Source organism: Bubalus kerabau, chromosome 10, assembly GCF_029407905.1.
Source record: "Bubalus kerabau isolate K-KA32 ecotype Philippines breed swamp buffalo chromosome 10, PCC_UOA_SB_1v2, whole genome shotgun sequence".
NCBI lineage: Eukaryota > Metazoa > Chordata > Mammalia > Artiodactyla > Bovidae > Bubalus > Bubalus kerabau.
The window spans coordinates 27,537,872-27,561,698 of NC_073633.1; the positions used below are offsets into that span (position 1 = coordinate 27,537,872).

The 23,827-nt window shown below is 42.0% G+C and overlaps 1 pseudogene and 3 gene segments (V, D, J or C); all 4 read right to left on the reverse strand.

Moving 5' to 3' along the window:
• Positions 1–4,211: 4,211 nt before the first annotated feature.
• On the reverse strand, positions 4,212–6,075 carry LOC129620441 (T cell receptor alpha variable 18-like; the record flags this gene model as incomplete). The annotated part of the segment is given in 3 exon segments: positions 4,212–4,231; positions 5,610–5,897; positions 6,030–6,075. Coding segments are annotated over 3 exon segments (354 nt in total), but the record flags the coding sequence as incomplete, so codon positions are not given.
• A 4,435-nt stretch (positions 6,076–10,510) lies between these two features.
• Positions 10,511–11,038, reverse strand: LOC129620765 (T cell receptor alpha variable 14/delta variable 4-like). The segment is given in 2 exon segments: positions 10,511–10,830; positions 10,990–11,038. Coding segments are annotated over 2 exon segments (369 nt in total).
• A 3,202-nt stretch (positions 11,039–14,240) lies between these two features.
• LOC129620766 (T cell receptor alpha variable 13-1-like) lies at positions 14,241–14,794 on the reverse strand (annotated as a pseudogene).
• An 8,064-nt stretch (positions 14,795–22,858) lies between these two features.
• Positions 22,859–23,472, reverse strand: LOC129620767 (T cell receptor alpha variable 9-2-like). The segment is given in 2 exon segments: positions 22,859–23,268; positions 23,391–23,472. Coding segments are annotated over 2 exon segments (456 nt in total).
• Positions 23,473–23,827: the final 355 nt, after the last annotated feature.

Consider the following 23,827-nt stretch of genomic DNA (forward strand, 5'->3'; position numbering starts at 1 on the left):
GGGCTCTCTTTTGAAGACCACAGTTCAAAAGCATCAATTCTTAGTCACTCAGCTTTCTTTTTGGTCCAACTCTCACATCCATACATGACTACAGGAAAAACCATAGGTTTGACTCTATGGACTTTTGTCAGCCAAGTAATGTCTCTGCTTTTTAATATTCTGTCTAGGTTGGTCATGGCTTTTCTTCCAAGGAGTAAGTGTCCCTTAATTTCATGTCTGCAGTCACCATTCGCAGTGATTTTGGATCCCTAGAAAATAAAGTCTGTCACTGTTTCCATTGTTTCCCCATATATTTGCCATGAAGTGATGGGACAGGATGCCATGATCTTAGTTTTTGAATGCTTAGTTTAAAGTCAGCTTTTTCACTGTCCTCATCCTGACCTGCTCCTGACCTAGTCTTCCTGCTGATAGTCTGTGGGGTACACACAGGAGACTGGGACAGGACTCTAAGAGGAGAGCCCTAAACACAAACATGCTTTGGGAAACGTTCCATTATTACATCCACCATTTTCTATGTGGTATGATATCTCTAGCTTTGCAAATAATGCCAGTTAACAATTTTTAGGAGGAATGGTCAGAGGGTTTCTTCTTTCCATATGTCTCCATGATTCCCATGGGTCAGGAAAGGCCCCCCTCTGCATGGAAAGCACTCCCTCCTCTCCCTAGACCTTCACCTGAATTCACTCTATTCATCCCCAAGACACAGCCCACATGCTGCTGGAATGTTGGAATGTTGCATAATGTTGGAAACATTATCTCAGTCAGGTCTCAAATAATGTGTGGCTGAGTGACCAGTAACTACCCCTGTGCTGTGTGCTCTGCTCAGCTGCTCAGTTGCGTCTGACTCTTGTGGCCCTAGAGACTATAGCCTGCCAGGCTCCTCTGTCCATGGGATTTCCAGGCATGAATACTAGAGTGGCTTGCCATGCCCTCCTCCAGGGGATCTTCCCAACATGGGGATTGAGCCAGAGTCTCTTGCATCTCCCGCATTGCAGGTGGACTCTTTACACATCTGAGCCACCAGATCATTTAAGGCAGATCTCATCTAATGTGTGGTTGAATGAGCAGGTTATTAGGCCTATCCATCATAAAATGACATATTTGTAAAATTAAAAAATAAACTGCTGTTACTTCTTTTTACTGATAAAGGTAGAGTTAACCTTCCAACTAGAAAACTGGGCAAAATATATGAAACAAGCTGTGGATCTTGGACATCAGGTGGCACAGAGATAAGGAAAACAGGTGAGATGAGAAAGGACATCGCCCAGCTCTCTTCACAGAGGCAGCTTCCAGGCACCAGTGCATGAGGGATTTAACAAAAATGGCCCAACTGTCTCACTGTGAGATGGAATAATATTTGGGGGATCCTGAGGAACCTAGAATTTTGTGGACCAGTATATCAGAGAGGAGGGATGTGGGCAAAAGTGAAAGAGGGACAGAGATGAGGGCAAAGAGGTTGGGGAGGAGTCACTGTGAATCTTGGACTGAGTATTGATCTGTAACTAAAGAGAGAAGACTCAAAGAGTTTGGTAAACCTCCCTGAAGGGGCCTCCTCTGGGGCCCTGGACCCTACTTGGATGACAAGCCACCTTACACCTCTAGCCTCATGAGAGACAGGTGACCTTACTTAGGTAACCTGGTTCTTGAAACTAAGTAATTCAACTAAGTATCTTTTTTTAGAATGTCAAGTTTAGATGGTTAATATATTAGCCAGGCACTCTTCATTCCTGAGGCATGTGTGTGGTATTGATCTGTCTTCTGTTTGTTTGTTTGTTTTCTTAGGGATTCAGGGATCTCAGTGGAAAGAACTGTTGGCTCATGTCTGTCAGCCTGTTTGTCTAGTTTCTTGTGCAATTATTTGCGCCAGTGAAGCGAACCCAGCAGAAGATTTAATGGGGTCATTTCATAGCTTGTTCTTTTCTCTAGGATAGGGTTTATTTTATGCAAAGTCTGACTATATTATGGTGAGAATTGCTGCCATTGTTCTTTGCTGACATAAAACATTTTAAGGCATGGGAACATGTGGCTGCAGACAGCTGTGAGGTTGCCTTACACGGGCCCTCAGGGCAGCGTTGTCAATCCAGTAACAATAGCTGTGACTAAGTCAGTTGAACTCAAGAACAATCTTCTTCAAATGTGCCTTTTTCACCTACTGAGATTTTCTCACCAGTTAAAATGAATTTTGTTAGTTCTTACCAAAAGTGGGATCATTTTTAATGCACATCTGTTTGCTGAGCTGTTCCTTTTGCTTGTTTTGTTTTTTTTCTGTGCCAGGTCTTAGTTTAGGCTTGTGGGATCTAGTTCCCTGACCAGGGATCGAACCTGGGCCTCCTGCAATGTGAGTGCAGAGTCCCAGTGACTGAACCAACGCTCCCCCTAAAATTAGAATCTTGAGTTGAAGTTATCAAGCTGGCAGGACTCTCTGGCTCAGCAGATCACCTAGATTCTCTTAAACTCTTGTGCATTTTCAGGAATCCCTAGCTTCCAGCATTCATTCTGGAAATTTACAGGGTTGTCTGCAATGTGGAAAACAAAATCAGATACAATTCCTATCTCAAATTCCTTTCAGTTGATTGAGAAGCAGGTAAGCAAAAAAAAAAAAAAAAAAAAAAAAAAAAAAAAAAAAATCCTATGCCCTGTCTGTACTCCCACTAGCCTGGACCCCAATACGTGAAATGAGGAATCAGACTGGAAGTAGAGAGCTAATACAGTTACCACCAGGGGAATAAAACCTGCCAGAAAACTTTTTTTTTTTTTCCCCACAGTTAAGATTTATTTTTGTTCTTTCATCTCCCTCTCCATTTCTGTGGCCTCTTTATTAAGATGTGAGCCCCCAGTGCTCAGGTGGCCAGCACCCAGTGTGCAGGACTCTAGGATGTCAGGGAGGAAGGCAGTGCTTACCTTCAGGTGGGTGTCCAGATTCACCGTAAGTGATGATGGTGACTATATCTGCCAAGACCATAAAACTACTATAACTATTAAACTCTGCATTTAAGTAGTTGTGTATATAAATTGGGTTTCCCCAGTAGCTCAGCAGTAAAGAATCTGCCTGCCAATTGAGGAGATGAGGGTTCAATCCCTGGGTCAGGAAGATACCCTAGAGGAGATCAGGAAGATACCCTGGAGGAGAAAACAACAACTCACTCCAGTATTCTGCCTGGAAAATTCCATGGACAGAGGAGCCTGGCAGGCTACAGTCCACAGGATTGCAAAGAGTCGGACGCCACTTAGCAACTGAGCACTAGACACAACATACACATGCCTATAAATTATGAAATGACAATGATTCAGTATTCTGACCACATCTCACAGACTGCCCAGCAGTAAGCATACATCTCTTCCCACCTGCTGTGCCCACCACTGTCCTTCCAGAAAGTCTGCTCCCGGAAGGTGCAGGCAGGAGTTCAGCCTGAAAAGATGAGGGGACACTCTGTGCAACAGACATGATTGTAGCAGAGACACAGAGAGTGACCAAAGTGGCTCCACATTCCTGCTCATGAGCAGAGGAGTGTGGAGATGTTCCTGCTTGGTGACTGGGTGTTAATTTCTCCTAGTCTCTTGAGCAGGTGAAAAGCCCACGCCACTGCCAAGATAGCTTATTGTAAGAGTACATAAATACTTCTCCCACGTGTCTGAAATATGACTGACTGATGAATTAATTTTCCCTGATTTTGCTGTTGTTCAGTCCCTAGATCATGTCTGACTCTTTACGACCCCAGGAACTGCAGCACGTCCGGCTTCCCTGTCCTTCACTATCTCCCAGAGTTTGCTCAAACTCATGTCCATTGAGTCAGTGATGCCATCCAGTCATCTTATCCTCTGTCACCTTCTTCTCCTCTTGCCCTCAATCTTTCCCATCATCAGTGTCTGCTCCAGTGAATCGGTTCTTCGCAATCAGGTGGCCAAAGAATTGGAGCTTCACTTTCAGTATTCTAGCAGGTTTTATTCCACTGGTGGTGACTGCATCAGAATTCCAGATTCAAGATTACTGCTTAGTCTTCTTTATGGTCCAACTCTCACATCCATACATGATTACTGGGTAAACCATTCCTCTGACTACAGGGACCTTTGTCGGTAAAGTAATATCTCTGCTTGTTAATACACTATCTAGGATTGTCACGTCTTTTCTTCCAAGGATCAAGCATCTTTTAATTTCATGGCTGCAATCACCATCTGCAGTGACTTTGGAACCGAAGAAAATAAAATCTGTCATTGTTTCCACTTTTTCCCCATCTATTTTCCATAAAGTGATGGGACTGGATGCCATAATCTGTTTTTTGAATGTTGAGTTTTAATTCAGCTTTTTCATTCTCGTCTTTCACCCTCATCAAGAGGCTCTTTAGTTTCTCTTCGCTTTCTGCCATTAGAGTGGTACCATCTGCATATCTGAGATTGTTAATATTTCTCCTGGTAAACTTGATTCCAGCTTGTGAATCATCCAGCCCAGCATTTCGCATGGTGTACCCTGCATATAAATTAAATAAGCAGGGTGACAACATATAGCCTTGAAGTACTCTTTTTCCAAATTTGAACCAGTCCATTGTTCCATGTGCAGTACTAACTCTTGCTTCTTGTCCTGCATACAGGTTTCTTGGGTATTCACATCTCTTTAAGAATTTTCCACAGTTGATTGTGATCCACACAGTCAAAGGCTTTAGCATAGTCAATGAAACAGAAGTAGATTTTTTAAAATTACCTTGCTTTTTTCTGTGATCCAGCCGGTGTTGGTAATTTGATCTCTGGTTCCTTTGCCTTTTCTAAACTCGGCTTGTACATCTGAAGTTCTTGGTTCACGTACTGCTGAAGCCTAGCTTGAAGGGTTTTGAGCATAATCTTGCTTGCATGTGAAATGAGTGCAATTGTATGGTAATTTGATCATTCTTTGGCATTCATTTCCATGAGATGAGGTTATTAGCAAAGAGAATATCCTGTACCCAGTTTGAATACAAACAATCCACACAACACCTGCGATATTTACAGAGTGGGCTGCTCTGATCCACAGGGCCCTTGACAGAAGGAATATCTTTTCAGGATGTCTCCTCCTGGAACTTACTTAGGCAGCAGCATTTCTGGAGCAACCAGAAGGGATGGAAAAGTCAAGGAAAGAGAGAATAAAGCTCCAGTCTCTGAAGATGGGAGTGTCTGTAGGTGAAACTCAGCAGGATACACAATCATGGCCTGAATTTTAAAAACCAGACTACCTTCCAGGTCACACAGTCATCCATCAACAATGTGCCCTGGAATTTTCCTTAATACATTGTGAAATATTTCAGCATATATAATCTGAATTGTCATTGAAGAGTTAATGTCACTTTAAGGGATTCTATCTGGGGGGATGTCGATGGGCTGAAAACAGGCATTTCTGGAGAAAAGCTCTTGGGTTACTTTTTGCATTGTCCCGTTCCAGTTTCCTCTCTGCAGGGCATCCCAAGAATTCATAGGTCCTTGGCTCTGAGGAGCAGACCTGGAAGTGCTTTCACAAGACCTCTAGCATAGCACACTGGAGAGAGAAACAACAACCCCTTGCAGGGCTGCCCACAGCCAGAGCCCCATCTGCACTCTGGGTTTGTGCTCAGCTCCCCCGCAGCCCTCTCTCACTGTGTCACTCAGAGCACAGTAGTACACAGCCGAGTCTGATGCTTGCACTGCCTGTTTCTGCAGGTGGAAGGAGCTGTCAGTCCTAACAAGAGTGGCCTGAAAACCTTCACGTACTGGACTCTGGTCTTTCATCCAGCCCTTCAGGAGGAGTTGAGGAGCTTTGTTGAGATGCTGGACGTACCAGAAAAGATAGGGATCTGAATACGTGGTCTGGTAAGTGCAGTTCAGGGTCAGGAGAGCCCCTTCTGAGACAGTCACTGGGCCCTCTTTCTGGTTCACTGAGTCACCATTGGTCCCTCCTAGCAGACAATCACTTTGTTATGATAGAAATGTACAGGAGGAGAGTTTTCAGCCAGAGAAGAAAAATAAAACTTACCTATAATCATAGGAAAATGAAAAATCATTAACATTTAGGATAAAATGTTACTTACTGAATATTAAGATGATCAGAAGAATTGAGTGAGTGGCAGAATGCATGTCCACAAAAGAAAATGATCCTTGTTCCCTGAAATACATCAGTCAAACAAATTTAGTCTCCATCTGAATGTTACAGAAGTTCCTCGCTTAGAAACTGAGAGCCCCTTTCTGTACTGTAGCAATATTCTTTCTTGTGGCTACAAAGCAGGCAAGTGAAACCAGCTCCTGAATACAAGGAGGAATCGCATCTCAAGGAAGCCCCGCCCTCTGGTGGTGATCGTGAAAACTGCACCACAGAGAGGTCTGACCTATTCCTCCTGACAATAGCTTGTGGGGTACATACAGGAGAAGGGGACAGGACCCTAAGAAGAGAGTCCTAAACATAAGCGTGCTTAGGGAAACATTCTATTATTACTTCCATAATTTTTTGCATGGTACAAGTATCTCTAGCTTCACAAGAAACCCCAGTTACAATTTCCAGATGGAATAGTCAGAGGTTTCTTCCTTGCATATGCCTCCAGGATTCCCATGTGACAGAGAAGGATCCCTCTGTACGGAAAGTGTTTCCTTCTCTCCTCAAGTCATTTCTTTGAAGTAGTTATATTCATGTTGACTCTGTCAACATGCCATGGAGAAAATTTTATCTAAGGCAGGTGTCAAATAATGTGCAGTTAAGTGATAAGGTTATTATCCTGATTTATCATGGAATGACATATTTGTAAAACACAATAAAAATAAAATATGTGACAGAACATAGTTCATACAGTACTTCGAAAAATGTTGTTCACAGTTCAGTTCAGTTCAGTCGCTCAGTCGTGTCCGACTCTTTGCAACCCCATGAATCGCAGCACGCTAGGCCTCCCTGTCCATCACCAACTCCCGGTGTTCACTCAGACTCATGTCCATCGAGTCAGTCATGCCATCCAGCCGTTCTCTGTCATCCCCTTCTCCTCCTGCCCCCAAACCCTCCCAGCATCAGAGTCTTTTCCAGTGAGTCAACTCTTCACATGAGGTGGTCAAAGTACTGGAGTTTCAGCTTTAGCATCTTTCCTTCCCAAGAAATCCCAGGGCTGATCTCCTTCAGAATGGACTGGTTGGATCTCCTTGCAGTCCAAGGGACTCTCAAGAGTCTTCTCCAACAACACAGTTCAAAAGCATCAATTCTTTGGCGCTCAGCCTCCTTCACAGTCCAACTCTCACATCCATACATGACCACAGGAAAAACAATAGCCTTGACTAGATGGACCTTTGTTGGCAAAGTAATGTCTCTGCTTTTCAATATGCTATCTAGGTTGGTCATAACTTTCCTTCCAAGGAGTAAGCATCTTTTAATTTCATGGCTGCAGTCACCATCTGCAGTGATTTTGGAGCCCCAAAAAATAAAGTCTGACACTGTTTCCACTGTTTTCCCATCTATTTCCCATGGAGGGATGGGACCTGATGCCATGATCTTCATTTTCTGAATGTTGAGCTTTAAGCCAACTTTTTCATTCTCCTCTTTCACTTTCATCAAGAGGCTTTTGAGTTCCTCTTCACTTTCTGCCATAAGGGTGGTGTCATCTGCATATCTGAGGTTATTGATATTTCTCTGGGCAATCTTGATTCCAACTTGTGCTTCTTCCAGTCCAGCGTTTCTCATGATGTACTCTGCATAGAAGTTAAATAAACAGGGTGACAATATACAGCCTTGATGTACTCCTTTTCCTATTTGGAACCAGTCTGTTGTTCCATGTCCAGTTCTAACTGTTGCTTCCTGACCTGCATACAAATTTATTAAGAGGCAGGTAAGGTGGTCTGGTGTTCCCATCTCTTTCAGAATTTTCCACAGTTTATTGTGATCCACACACTCAAACGCTTTGGCATAGTCAATAAAGCAGAAATAGAGGTTTTTCTGGAACTCTCTTGCTTTTTCCATGATCCAGCAGCTGTTGGCAATTTGATCTCTGGTTCCTCTGCCTTTTCTAAAAGCAGCGTGAACATCTGGAAGTTCACGGTTCACGTATTGCTGAAGCCTGGCTTGGAGAATTTTGAGCATTACTTTACTAGCGTGTGAAATGAGTGCAATTGTGTGGTAATTTGAGCATTCTTTGGCATTGCCTTTCTTTGGGATTGGAATGACAACTGACCTTTTCCAGTCCTGTGGCCACTGCTGAGTTTGCCAAATTTGCTGGCATATTGAGTGAAGCACTTTCACCGCATCATCTTTCAGGATTTGAAATAGCGCAACTGGAATTCCATCACCTCCACTAGCTTTGTTTGTAGTGATGCTTTCTAAGGCCCACTTGACTTCACCTTCCAGGATGTCTGGCTCTAGGTGAGTGATCACACCATTGTGATTATCTGGGTTGTGAAGATCTTTTTTGTACAGTTCTTCTGTGTATTCTTGCCACCTCTTCTTAATATCTTCTGCTTCTGTTAGGTCCATACCATTTCTGTCCTTTATCGAGTCCATCTTTGCATGAAATGTTCTCTTGGTATCTCTAATTTTCTTGAAGAGATCTCTAGTCTTTCCCACTCTGTTGTTTTCCTCTATATCTTTGCATTGATAGAAGGCTTTTTTTTTTAATCTCTTCTTGCTATTCTTTGGAACTCTGCATTCAGATGCTTATATCTTTCCTTTTCTCCTTTGGTTTTCACTTCTCTTCTTTTCACAGCTATTTGTAAGCCCTCCCCAGACAGCCATTTTGCTTTTTTCCATTTCTTTTCCATGGGGATGGTCTTGATCCCTGTCTCCTGTACAATGTCACGAGCCTCATTCCATAGTTCATCAGGCACTCTATCAGATCTAGGCCCTTAAATCTATTTCTCACTTCCACTGTATAATCATAAGGGATTTGATTTAGGTCATACCTGAATGGTCTAGTGGTTTTCCCTACTTTCTTAAATTTAAGTCTGAATTTGGTAATAAGGATTTCATGATCTGAGCCACAGTCAGCTCCTGGTCTTGTTTTTGTTGATTGTATAGAGCTTCTCCATCTTTGGCTGCAAAGAATATAATCAGTCTGATTTCGGTGCTGACCATCTGGTGATGTCCATTTGTAGAGTCTTCTCTTGTGTTTTTGGAAGAGGGTGTTTGCTATGACCAGTGCATTTTCTTGGCAAAACTCTATTAGTCTTTGCCCTGCTTAATTCCGTATTCCAAGGCCAAATTTGCCTGTTACTCCAGGTGTTTCTTGACTTCCTACTTTTGCATTCCAATCCCCTATAAGAGCCACTAATTATTGATCTTTTTATGGATAAGACTGGAGAGAGGCAGAAAAAACTTACATTATGAAAATTGAGCCATTCAGTGATAGAGGTGTTAATAAGAAGCAATGAGTATTAGCCCAAAGTAGGCACCTTAGAATGTAAATAAGGGTCCTATTAACTCAGCTAACAAAACTAAAATGAATGAATTTATTAAATTGTGTGAAACAACATGATATTCAAAAGGAGGAAAATCACACAGAGATATCATGACAAAACAATGCCTGTAATATAACATATAGTCAATTAATATTTAATGAATTGCTAAGAAAATTAAATAGTCTTGTTTGGGCTTCAGAGACAAAGCAGAACAGGCTTCTGACCTTGCTTCTAACCTGCCTGGACACTGCCCTGACTGTGAGTAACTGCCTGCTGTGAGTGCAAGACTTCCAGCACCATGGATAAGATGGGGAAGGAATCTTGAGATTGTTGAGCTGTTAGAGGGATCCCCCAGCCTTAGCACCACTCCAAGTTTTACATGACTAAAGAAACAGCATTAACATGAAACCAGAGCTCCAATTTCATCACAGATTGATGATGATATCAGTTTGCAACTACCCTGGTATTGTAAATGGGAGCTCTGAACTGCAATCTTTGAAGTCTCACACACAGGGAGGACTCTTCATAATTGGGACTCCAGATGTGCTGTGACCTGGGACTTTCCAGTGCTGAAAACTCTCAAGTCTGGATGTTGACCTCCATCCAAGTCTGGATGTTGGTTAAAACCCAATTTGGTGATGTATCATAGATAATTCTCCAATAAACATCTATATTATCTATTTGTATATAACAAATGGCTTATTTTGTTAACAAATCCTTTGAAGCTGAGACAAAAGTGAAAACTTTTGGTAAAACATGAATAAATTGAATGAAAATCCAACAATTCACACATATTTTTACTGATTTGTAATTCAGACATTTCTGAATTCCCTTAGTCAATTCTTCTAGCTCATACTAATCACTACATGGCAAGGATTTTATGTGGCTAATTTTTTTCCTCAATACATAATTTTACATTTTTAATAAATAAATAATTTAAACCTAAATTTTAGGGATAAGGATTTTTTTTTTAAATAATGATAGCTCTTAATATGGCCTCTGAACCTAGAGAATTATTTCTTAGAATGAGTATCTTCTCTCTAACCCTATGCCTGTGCAACCCTAATCGCTTCCTGTCTGTGCTGGCAACTCCCTGCCCTGGTCCCTACAGCAGGTGGAGCAGGGCCCTGGGTTTTGGTGCAGGTCTCTCCTACACACGTCTCACTGTGGGCTCTCTCAGTGCACAGAAATACACTGCAGAGTCCTCCAGCTGTGAGGCTGAGATGACAAGCGTGATAGATTTTCTTGCTTTCTGCAAGTTCAATGAGTAGCGACCTTCTGTGGCATTTTGCTGGTCAGAAGAATCCTGACGAATAAGGAGAATCATCCCCCCACTGCCGGGCTGCTTGTACCAGAATAAACTATAACCTGAATCACTGGTGTCATACTTGCAGTCCAGGGTCACAGCTTCCTTCTCCTGCCCTAATACTTGTGGTTGGTCTTGAGTTACCTTCTGGGCAATAATGGATCCTAAAGAAAGAAAATAGAATCAGAACTTCAGGAATAAGTGGTATGGAATAAAGAAATCCTATTTTAGACCCCACTTCTTCCCAGGGTTCCCATAAGACTGCCTGTTCCCCCAGTCCTTAGGTCACAGAGGAGGCCTAGTTCCACCGGGACCATCCTTACCTAAACACAGTGAAGCCACGACCACTTTCAGAAGGCTTGAGAGAAGCATGTTTCAGCTCTTCCACTAGATGGAAAATATCTTCTTCTTCAATGTCAAAGCCTTACAGGGTGAGCTTGACAGGGTGAGGGAAGAATTGCTGGGCATGTGCTGCTGCTGCCCCACAACAGGAAACAGGGGTTTCCTGGAGTAGCAAGTTGCTGTGGCTCATGTCAACTTCTCTATGGACCAGGTGAGTGTCTCACTCACCCCAAACTTCCTTTTGCATTAACCAGCTCTTCAGTTCAGTTCAGTTCAGTTCAGTTCAGTCGCTCAGTCATGTCCGACTCTTTGCGACCCCATGAACCGCAGCATGCCAGGCCTCCCTGCCCATCACCAACTCCCGGAGCCCACCCAAACCCATTTTCAGTTGACATCAATTACATATGAAAATAAACACAAGTCAAATTTGATGTTGAAAGGAAGAGTGATAATTTGACGAACTACTGTGTTCAACTGTTGTGTCTATGATGGAACTTGTTTTAAGATACTGCATGTAATGTATTATGGAAACAACATAAGATGTAATGATCATTTATCCTCATACCTACATATGCTTTCTTTCACTTAAGATAGAAATAAATTGTTTTATGAAAAGAAGAAAAATCTGTTTGTGTTAATTACTGCAGCTTTCTCAACCTACATATCAATATAACGATCACTATAATTCTTCACTACAACATCTGTTCATCAACATCTGTTTATCTTATCTAACTTGGAACCTAATAGCAGGAGAAAAGATAATCTCCCTTTACAGAAGGCTAGGATGAATCTCGCAGACATGGAGCCCTGTCAAAGTGGTCCCTTTCTCTTCTCTATTTGTTCTGACAACCCAGGTCTGTTCAGAGAGGGCAAATAGATGCTAGATTTTGGTCATCGGGTTATCAAACCTTTGAATTTATATTGTTCCCATTAATTCAATTGGAACCCTCTCAGTCAGGTCTGACTCTTTGCGACCCCAGACCTGTCAGGCTCCTCTGTCCATGGCATTCTCCAGGCAAGAATACTGGAGTGGGTAGCCATTCCCTTCTTTAGTGGATCTTTCCAACCCCAGGATTGAACCCAAGTCTCCATCAATGTAGGCAGATTCTTGACCATCTGAGCCACCAGGGAAGCCCAAAAAAGCCACAAAAAGCCTCTATATTCTGTGCACCTAGTTCTAAGGGAATATACCACAAGAGACCTCCATAAGACAGTTGATCATAAGACCACTACTGATCATAATATTTGTGTAAGAATGTAAAAGGAAAATCATGCCTAAGGATATTATTAAACAACATGGTGTCAACTACAAACTGGCACTTGCCAAGACTATTTGCCAGCCACTGAACAATAGTGAGGGCATCTGTCTTCTGCCTCTGCAGAGACTGAACCCTGTGCTGCTGCGGCTGCTGACCTTCAACACCTGCTAAGGGGAGTGCAGGGTGGAGAGTGAGGCACTCTGTGCTCCAGGGAAACTGGTGAAACAGGTCTTTACATGGTTAGATATTTTCAGGAACTGATTTCATGATCCCAATCCTTGCATCTCTTCATATCTAGAAAAGCACTAAATCCCTTCATGGTGATGTCAGCTCCTTGTGACTAGCAGAAAATCTTTTGTAAAGTAAGCACTTGATTGCATTGAATTCCCCCTTCACCAAAATCTTATATATTGACTTTCCCCCGCTACCTCTTTGGAGCAGTCTCAGAGCTATCTGAGCTTCGGTCTCCCCGGCTGCAGTCCTCATTTTGCCCCAAGTAAAACTTAGCTCTCAACTCTCACGTTGTGCATCTTTTTAGTCAACAATGGCAAACAGCAGAGGGCTGTTACCTATGGTGGCCTACCCCTTAAAGTTGAACAGAACTTACCTTCTTATCTCAAAGTAATTACAGCCTCAGCTGAACTGGTTGAAGTTTTTTCAGATCTCTGCCCTGGAATCTCCATTAAATCTGATAGTACCACACATAGCACAAATTGTTCTCCAATCTAAAACACCCAACCTTTTTCTACCAATCAGTTGACTAATATAAAATATTAATTTCCCCTTAGGTTATTCAATTTTGTTACCCTTCTCAGTGAAAGGTTCTCCTGATAGCACCTCTGCTATTCAAAATGCCTTCATGTCCTGAACAGATTTTTTTAACACTCTCATACCAAATGTGAATTAATGTGTTTTAAAATAATCTTATCTTAAATATTGAAAAGAAACAATACCAGGCTGTCTATGCAATAACTATTCTAAACTCCTTTTTAAACCAATCATTAGCAAAAACGAAATTAACAAAGTAGCTGAACTTGTGGATCTATCTTGGATACATTAAATTGCAAAAAGTATACTTATAGTCATAGTTATAGATTTTTAACACAGTTCACATATCACGTATGCCTGTTAAACTAAAAGTGAAAGTCGCTCATCATGTCCGACTCTGTGACCCCATAGACTATACAGCCCATGGAATTCTCCAGGCCACAATACTGGAGTGGGTAGCCTTTCCCTTCTCCAGGGGATCTTCTCAATCCAGGGATTGAACCCAGCTCTCCCACATTGCAGGTGGATTCTTCACCAGCTGAGCCACAAGCAAAGCTCAAGAATACTGCAGTGGGTAGCCTACACTTTCTCCAGCAGATCTTCCCAACCCAGGAATTGAATCAGGGTCTCCTGCATTGCAGGAGTCACCCTTTCTTATTTCTTTAACAAACATCTACTGATAATCAACTATGAGAATGGTGAATGCTCAATTCAACATATAATAGTAAGTGAAAAACATTATAAGCCTATTGTAACAATAATTCTTTAAAAAGGTAAGCTGAATATTCACAATATTATGTGATTGCAGAATTGTCAAAATCATATTTATTGGATATCAGACATTTCCCTATAATTGGCATGCAATATGTAATCAGAAAAATAATAAATGCTGTTTTCAAAACACAGTATTAAAAAAACCCATTCATAATAAGGATTGTGAATTGATACCAAGAGGTTATTTATGGAAAAGGAGTGTGAGTGGCAAATGTAAAGGCAATCTTACAATTTCAAAACAAAACAATGCTATCTCCCTTCAAGAATTCAGTAAGCAGAAATTATCCATAAAATGTGTCATACTTTCTGGGTCATCTTGAACCTAACCTTCTTATTCTACGCTTGTCTAACACATCAGTTTCCACTTGAAGACACACAATATGACAAATGCTACTTTGAAGGTTGCACCAAGGGAAGGGGGGCTGCCCCAGTCACAAGTATGAGTACAGGTAGCGGGTGCCTGGGAAGCACTGTGTCCTTGCTGCACAGAAGTAGACAGCTGAGTCTCCAGGTTGGATGGTTGCGATGTGCAGGGAGAGATGTTTGGCGGTCTCATTCAATAAAACAGTCAGTCTCTGGTCTTTTTTTCACCCATATTTGAACGAATAGCTATAAGGAGCTGGGGACCTTTCCCAGGTTCTTGTTTATACCAAGGGAAGTAGTCTGAAGCTGTGTCTGTATAAGTGCAGGTGATAACAGAGCTGTTTCCCTTCTGGACATTCAGGGTAGAAGGACTCTGCTCCATCTCGTTTCCAAGGCTGACACCTATGGAGGAAGTCAAAGTCAGAGAAAGAAGAAGGGTTGTCAGATTATTAAGTTCCACAATTTACTTTCCCTTTTCTACAATAACTAGAAGAAACCTGAATAAAATCAGTCTCAGTGTCTAACGAATATCTACTAATACACTCCGTTACCCTTAAACCCTCAACTCACAGTCCAGCTGCAGCCATAAGAACATGATTAAAGCTCCAATGGGTGTCTTCATTGTTTTTCCCATTTAGGATCAATTGTGGACCTGCAGTCTCCAACCAGGCGACCTGCTTCTGTTACCAAGGGATCCCTTCTTTTCTCTAGTGGTTTCTTTCATTGTCTACCCAGCTAATAAGTAAAAGGCTGTGCTTCTGCCCTAAGCCTATGCATTCAGAACCCACTCACATGAACCCTCCACATGTTCTGATCAGCAGAGGTGCACCACCATCTGATGGTCACATCTCTAACTACTGAACTCTGGTTAAGTGTCCTTTCATGGCTGTGCCTACGAGGGACATGCATAAAAACAGCAAAGGTCAAGCAAATTATGTCTCAGATTGACGTAATCTCAATTCAGTTCAGTTCAGTCACTCAGTCATGTCCGACTCTTTGTGACCCCATGAACTGCAGCACGCCAGGCCTCCCTGTGCATCGCCAACTGCCGGAGTCCACCCAAACCCATGTCCACCGAGTTGGTGATGCTATCCAACCATCTCATCCTCTGTCATCCCCTTCTCCTCCTGCCCTCAATCTTTCCCAGCATCAGGGTCTTTTCAAATGAGTCAGCTCTTTGCATCAGGTGGCCAAAGTATTGGAGTTTCAGCTTCAACCTCAGTCCTTCCAATGAACACCCAGGACTGATCTCGTTTAGGATGGACTGGCTGGATCTCCTTGCAGTCCAAGTGACTCTCAAGAGCCTTCTCCAACACCATAGTTCAAAAGCATCAATTCTTCAGCACTCATGCACAGTAAGAATATGGAGATAGAGAATTTGTTTATAAGCTGAAAAAAGGTAGATGTTGTTGCTCTTTGTTCAATGATGGGCCTGATATATAGTTTTTAAATTATAAAAGCACCATGATTCACTCTCCTAAACAAACCAACCAGCCAAACATATATATATATATGAAACTATCAAGTTCAGCCAATATACCATTTTCTTTTGCCTGTTATATAGGAAAACTGTCTCTAAAAGGAACTTATAAGCCAAAGATCAGAGTAACAGAGAGAAGATCATTTGACATTTCAACTGCCTGTTATCTCAGACTGTCTCCTAAGCTGGGTTTCAGTGGTCCCTTGCTTTCTCAGAGAATTGACAGTAGAAACAGTTGAAATGTATCCTAAAATGCAAGTACTAAATGGCAGAGATCTAAGTGTTGCAGTTTGCATTAGACAGCTTTTCTTTGCTCAGCAACAAGGGTCTGGAAGTAGGAGATAGGAAAAGAACATTAAGGGGGAGGTGAGGATATCCAGTTTATCCTCTACTTTCTACTGCTAGCTCATTTGATCTATTTTTTAATTATATAATTTTTCATTCAGTCATCTTTGATCTATTTCCTGTTTTGTAAAATGAGGTTGAACTAAACCCTGTCTATGGGCACATCTAGCTCTAAATTCTTTTATACTATTTAGAAGAACAAACCTTTATTGAGGTCTACTTATATACAATGTAAAGTGATGAGAGAGAGTGGGGAGAAACCCCTTGCACTCTGGAACCCCAACACTATTTTCGCATCACATGCAGTCTTCGGGGGCTGCAGTTGCCACTAATTAACCCTAGGGCCTTCCTTGGAATGAATTCCTATCTGTGATTTCATTTCTCCTATAAGATCAAGGAGAATATAAATCCATAGTCAAAGTCAAAGTCAAAGTCAAGTCGCTCAGTCGTGTCTGACTCTTTGCGAGCCCATGGACCTTAACCTACCAGGCTCCTCTGTCCATGGGGTTTTCCAGGCAATAGTACTGGAGTGGATTGCCATTTCCTTCTTCAGGGGATCTTCCTGACCCAGGGATTGAAGCCGGGTCTCCCGCATTGTAGACAGACGCTTTACATGACATAAAATGGGACGTGGCTCACTGAGTGTAAGCATCATCACAGAGTGTGAGGTCAAAGGGGCTTTGTGACCGAATTGGTAGAAGATGTTCTTTTGGTGATTCATTCTATAAGTCTTATTTCATCTTGTAGGAATAAAAGAAAAAACATCTGCACAACTGGAGGACCTGGAGGAAGTAGATGAGTTGCCAACAGGTAAAGCAAGAGGCTCTTTCTAAAGCAACCAAATTGCTTTCTGGCTTCTGTCTTTCTCCTTGCAAGTGTAGGTGGGGATCACCTATACCATTTTTAGAACCAGTGCAAAATGAAAATTTTGAATCTTCTTTACAAGAAGCAGGGTAAAGTTTCATTAGGTAATGTTTCTAGTGTGTTTCCCTGGTGACTCAAATGGTAAAGAATTTGCCTGCAATGCAGGAGACCTCAGCTCGATCTCTGGGTCCATTCCTGGGTCCAAGCCCTGGGTTAGGAAGATCCCTTGGAGTAGGAAATGGCAACCCACTCCAGTATTCTTGCCTGGAGAATTCCATGGAAATAGGAGCCTGGCAGGCTATAGTCCATGGGGTCACCTAGAGTAGGACAGGATGGATCAACTAACACTTTCACTTTCAACGTTTCTAGTGGCATCATTTTCCTAAAATGCATTAACTATTCATACAAATTAGTTTCATATATCTGAATCTAATTTGTTGAGACTTTTGATCATTTTAGGTTCACAGAAAAATTAAAGAGAAGATGCAGAGGTTTCCAATATACCTCCTAATCCCACACTTGCATAACCTCTCTTCTTATCAACTTCCACATGAGACTGGTCTATTTCTTGCAACTGATGAACCCATATTAACACATTATAATCACCCAAAGTCTATAATTTACCAGGATTCACTCTTGGTGTTGTATGTTCTATCAGTTCAGTTCAGTTCAGTTCAGTCACTCAGTCGTGTCCGACTCTTTGCGGCCCCATCAATCGCAGCACACCAGGCCTCCCTGTCCATTACCAACTCCCAGAGTTCGCTCAAACTCACGCCCATCGAGTCCGTGATGCCATTCAGCCATCTCATCCTCTGTCGTCCCCTTCACCTCCTGCCCCCAATCCCTCCCAGCATCAGGGTCTTTCCAATGAGTCAACTCTTCGCACGAAGTGGCCAAAGTATTGGAGTTTCAGCTTTAGCATCAGTCCTTCCAATGAACACCCAGGGCTGATCTCCTTCAGAATGGACTGGTTGGATCTCCTTGCAGTCCAAGAGACTCTCAAGAGTCTTCTCCAACACCACAGTTCAAAAGCATCAATTCTCCGGCGCTCAGCGGGTTTACACAAAGGTATAGTGGCATGTGTTCATCATTATAGTATCACGGAGAGTAGTTTCACTCCTAAAAATCCTTTGTGCTCTGCCCATTCATCCTTCCACTCCCCTCAATTCTTTCAATCACTGGTTTTTACTCCCTTTATAATTTTGCCTTTTCCAGAATGTCATATAGTTGGAATCATATAGTAGGCAGCCTTTTAGATTGACTTCTTTCACTTAGTATCATGCATTTAAGTTTCCTCTGTATTTTTATGGCTTGACAGCCCATTTCTTTTTAACACTGAATAATATTCCATTGTTTGGATGTACCACAATTTACTTATCCATCCTCTTGTTGAAGGACATCTTGGTTAGTCCCAAATTTGGGTAATTATGAATAAAGCTGCTATAAATTTCGATGCCTTTCTCTTAGCTTTTGGCAACTGCCATCAGTATTTGGTGCTCCTTGGCTTTCAGACACATCACTCCAGTCTCTGCCTTGTCTTCACATAAAAAATTATTTTTCTCATATTTGTTATTACCAGGACTCAAAAATCTGAATACAAACTTTAAAAACATTACACACATTTAATTCCCTTTTCACTTCGAAGGAACACACACGTGCAGTTAACCAAAAAATTGAGTCATCTCTTTCTATTTGTTGATCACTGTATATTTTTCCAAGCATTTTCCATCAGAGAAATTTATATACATATATATATATATATATATATATATATATATATATATATACTTATATATAAAATGTAGCTTACATTTTATCTATCAGGAGCACTAGACTGTTTCAACAGGACATTGAGTATTGGCATCTACATCAGTTTTTACAATGGCTCCATATTAGAGCTTTGTATCCACAAGAGATTTCTGGGAAGAAGAAGGACAAAAAAAAAAAAAAAAAAGTGAAATGACAGTCCTAAAGGATCTGATCTTCAGAGGAAAAAATGCTGAGTTATGAATCTGGAAACCCAAAGACGTAACAAGGTACTTGGATGCTGTAGTACTGTGGAGGGCTGGGGCTGAGGCAGCTGCAGTTTGGGTACAGGCTGCAGGCCGCCTGGGAGCACTGTGCCTCCACCGCACAGAGGTAGGTGGCTGAGTCTTCCAGCTGGGAGGCTGTGATGTGTAGGGTACTATACCGCTCCTTAGAATTCACTGTGGAACTCATCCTTTCATTCTTCTTCATCCCTGAAGCTATGAAAAACAGCCTGGTGAGGCTGCCTCTGGGATTCTGCTGGAACCACTGCACATTGTTCACCGTCTCAGAAAAATTGCACCTCAGAGTGGAGTTGGCTCCCTCCTGGAGGCTCAAGACTGAAGGACTCTGCTCCACCTTCACTCCCCTCACCCCTGCTTGGAAAGAGAGAGAAGCAAACACGAATGATGTCACTGAGGAGTCACGGATGGGATTTCCAGACCAGGAAACTATCTCAGGAAACACCTGAGGATGTAGGACCATCTAGGAGCTCCAGGTCAGCTTTCCTCCCCTCCCTCCCACTGACAGCTGTGGACACTCCCCAGTTCCCTATCTGGGATGACCCCGACTCACAGCAAATCTGGACCCACAGAAACCCCAGCAGGGCTCCCCATTTTCTCTTCATGATCCCTTGCCCAGTTACTGAGGTGCCTTCACCCCTACTCTGAAGAATATAGAGTCTTGGGGCCAGAGAAATTTTGTTCTTATTGTCAGTATGTTCCTCCAGAATCACTGAGGACCAATCACATCTGAGGTGAGTCAACTCACTTAACAGGAAACTCCACCCACAGTGGCCTAGTGAGACTGCAGTAAGGTCAGCAATTTCTCCAAAACTGAGGTTTGGGGGGGCAGGGCAGAGAGGTAAAAGCAATATTTCCAATATGTGAAGTCATAAAGAATTTTTTTTTTCTTAAAAGACTATACGTAAGAGAAGATTGTGGGATAATGTGTGAGGAAAGGTCGATGATATTTCTAGAAGAGTTGTGTCAGGATGGATTACATAGAACCTTGAGGAATTATAGGGAAGGATGACCCATTTTTCAGATTGCATAGTTTGGCAGAGATTTAGATAATTCGGTTATGTGAAAATTCTGATCAAGGAAAACTATCTGATACATGCATTGTTTATTGCAGAAGTAAATACAATTTCTTGAAATCATTTAGAAACCAAGATATATAGTCAGCCTCTGCATAGAAATGATTCCAATAAGAATTTGGTTGTTGAAAAACAGGACATGCATATAATGTTCACTCTGCCTTAATTCTTGGACGCCCTGTTGACCCACAGCTAATTCTGATCTGGCCACACTTTTTTGCTTAAATTCAATATTGTGTTTCTCCTTTCCTTCTATTTTTGTTCCTTATTTTTTCCTCTTTTTATTCTTGTTCTTTCTACTCTCGAGGAAATATATGAAAAGGTAGGAGGTCTGAGGTATTGGAATAATTTCTGGGTCAGTGGGTTTGAGGAATTTTGTCATAAAAACTTTAAAAATGAATCCAGGTAACACAGATGTTTTCTGTTGAGCTTCCATGCTCTCAGAGCTCAGTAGTATCCCTATTTCTCTACTTCTGCTCAGAAAATCATCCTCACCATGGATTTACAGGGGTAAGGGCTACAGCTTTCCAAACCTTATATAGAATGACATAGCTGAAATCTGAAATGAACTTGACAGAAACACTGTTCCCCACTCCCCACCTTTGCTGTCTATAATTTGACTGTTTCCCATGCTCTCTGGGCTCCCTCTCTTAACTGTTCCATCTTTGGAATCATCAGAAAAAGTCTTCATGTCTTGTAAAGCCTACAGTGCCCCCTAGTGGACTGAAACCCTCAACAAAGACCCCTTCAGACCCACAACTGCAGCATCACAAAACTCCAGTCCCATTCACTGCATGCTTCCTGATGAAGAAAGTAGTCAGAGGAAAACAGTCACCGCCTAGATTGAAGTGGAAACTAAAAGTAAACTCTTACTCTTAAAATGTCATTTCATGGAAATTTATGCCTTAAAAAATTTGACAAATTTCATCTTGTGCTTTTTTTTTCATTTCTTTAGTTCAAAATAAATCCTTATTTATAGAAGTTGTGCTGTAAATACTGTAATTTATTAAAAGAACAAAATTTTGTCATTTGAAGCAACAGGGATGGACTTGGAGGGCATTATGCTAAGTGAAATAAGTCAGAGAAAGACAAATACCATATGATATCATTTGTGTATAGAATCTAACAAACACAATAAACTAGTGAATATAACAATAAAAGCAGACTCATAGAGAACAAACTGGTGGTTATTAGTGGAGTCAGAGTCAGTAGAGGGGTGTGGGTGTGGGAGATGCAAACAATTGGGTATAAGGTCGGTTTAAGGATGTATTGTTACAACATGGAGAATATAGCCAATATTTTGTAATAACTATAAATGGAAAGTAACCTTTAAAATAGTTACATAGCCATTGTTATGGCTACAGTCCACAGGGTCACAAAGAGTCAGACAGGACTGAAGGGACTGAGCACACATATACACAAGTGAAAGAAACCAATCTGAAAAAGCTACATACCATATGATTCCAACTATGTAATATTCTGGACGAAGCAAAACTATGGAGACAGTAAAAAGATCAGTGTTTGCAAGGGGTTATAGGAGAGAAGGGAAAAAAATTTACAGAACACTTTTAAGAAAATAAAGCCTAAACAATGAGTAGAAGTCAAAAAGTTTAATAGTAAAGTTTAACAAACTTGGGTAGCTCAGCTGGTAAAGAATCCGCCTGCAATGCAGGAGACCCCAGTTTGATTCCTCAGTCGGGAAGTTCCCCTCGAGAAGGGACAGGCTACCCACTCCAGTATTATTGGTCTTCCCTGGTGGTTCATACAGTAAAGAATCTACCTGACCTGGGTTCGATTCCTGGGTTAGGAAGGTCCCCTGGAGAAGGAAATGGCAACACAGATTCTTGCCTGGAGAATCCCATGGACAGAGGAGCCTGAGACAGAGGAGCCATGGACAGAGGAGTCCATGGGGTTGCAAAAGTCAGACACAGCTGAAGTGACTAAGCACAGCACAGCACATACAAAGTTTGGGGGAATTCTTCGTGTTGTTCTCAGTTCATTAAAGACTAACTTCCACTTTTATGCTGAGTTTAGAAAGTCATCTTGCTTGTCATAAAGAATTGTGGAGAGCACAGCTGTTCTTTGCTTACAAGTGACCTCACTCAGGCCTCCTGTTTTAGTGCTCCCCAAAACCCTCAACACTCACACATGTGCACTTATGAGGGCAACACCGTCTTTCTCAATTATTCAAAGATGATCAGTGCCTTGTTTTCTTAACCTTTGCACAGGTGTTCAGCATGCATTGTGATGCATCTCACACTAGGTCTAGGTTCCTTCTTCAACTATTCTACAAGTCTTCGTTCCTCCTTATACTTCTCATCCTCTGAAATTTGTTGATAGCACTCTGCGCTGCTAACTCCTTTTCTGTTCTCTGTATTTTCAGGTGTATACCCATTCTATTTTATTTACTATCTTTTAAATAGAGTTTCAGGGGGATAAAGAGATGAGTGTGAATAAAATCTTTTCGTCTCTTTCCACTGTTTCATTATGTATGAGATTCTGTTCCTCCTCCTTTCATCCTTTCTTTCTCTATTAAGAATGATAATTTTTGGAGGCTGTGGCTCTCCTATCACCTCTCATATCATGCTCTGTCAGGAAGACATTGTGCAGGCCACACCTCATCTGGCACACTTTGGTTCTATGAAAGTATAGTAAGGCATAGTAATAACGACCTGGGTGACTTGGAACAACTTGTGGAAGCAGCAGAATATGCAAAACACCACTTCATTGCTTATGTGGTTTACCTTGAAATTACTTTGACCCTGGAAAAGGAACTATTGGTGTCAGAGAGTTTTCAGTTTCACTAATAAAGAGTTGAGTATGCGGAATATTCACTTCTTATTCTTATGCTTTAGCCATTTGTGTTTTTTGTATCAACCAGAGACTAAGAGACAAACAACCATAGGCTCTGTTGGAACCACAGTGGATCCAGGCCCCGTTGCTGCTCCGAGTTTGTGCTCAGCTCCCCCTGCAGTTTCTGTCACTACTGTGTCACTCAGAGCACAGTAGTACACAGTCGAGTCTGACTCTTGGACTGGGGCTTTCTCCAAGTGGAAGGAAGTGGTTTTTGCATTGTATGTGGCTTCAAAATCTTTGTTGGTTCCCTTGTCATTGGCCTTCGTGGCTTTCAGGAGGAGCTCTGGACCTTCTCCAGGATACTGGACATACCAGATAAGAGTGGGGTACCCGGTGGCTGAAGAAGTACAGTTCACAGTCAAGGTAGCCCCTTCCAAAAGGGTCACTTGGCCGTCCGTCTGGCTCACTGAGTCTCCACGGGTTTGTCCTGGGGAAAATAAGAGAGTTCTCTCTGATCTTGGGCATAAAACTCTGGGATAAAACTACGCCTAAAGGTTTTGTTGACATAACAGAAGAAAGGATCCAAATTTTTAGAGGTGTTTTTCTTACCCAGTAGGAAGAGTATCTCAGTCACTAAGCCTGGAGAAGAGCTCATCTCTAGAGTGTCTCCTGAATAACGTTCTTGACTCTTAACATGAAGAAATGTTGAAGTCACAGTGAGGTTTAGTTTCTGTGAAGTTTAGACACACAGGAAATGTGTCTGTGTTAGGAAACTGCACCCTCTGGTGGACAGGGACAGAAATGCGATGCATGTATACTGGAGAGAAAGTGAAGTCGCTCAGTCGGGTCCGACTCTTTGAGACTCCATGGACTGTAGCTTGCCAGGCTCCTCCATCCATGGGATTTTCCAGGTAAGAATACTGGAGTGTGTTGCCATTTCCTTCTCCAGGGGATCTTCCTGATCCAGGGATCGAACTTGGGTCTGTCACACTGCAGGCAGACTCTTTACCAACTGGGAAGCCACCAGGGAAGCCCACGTATCCTGG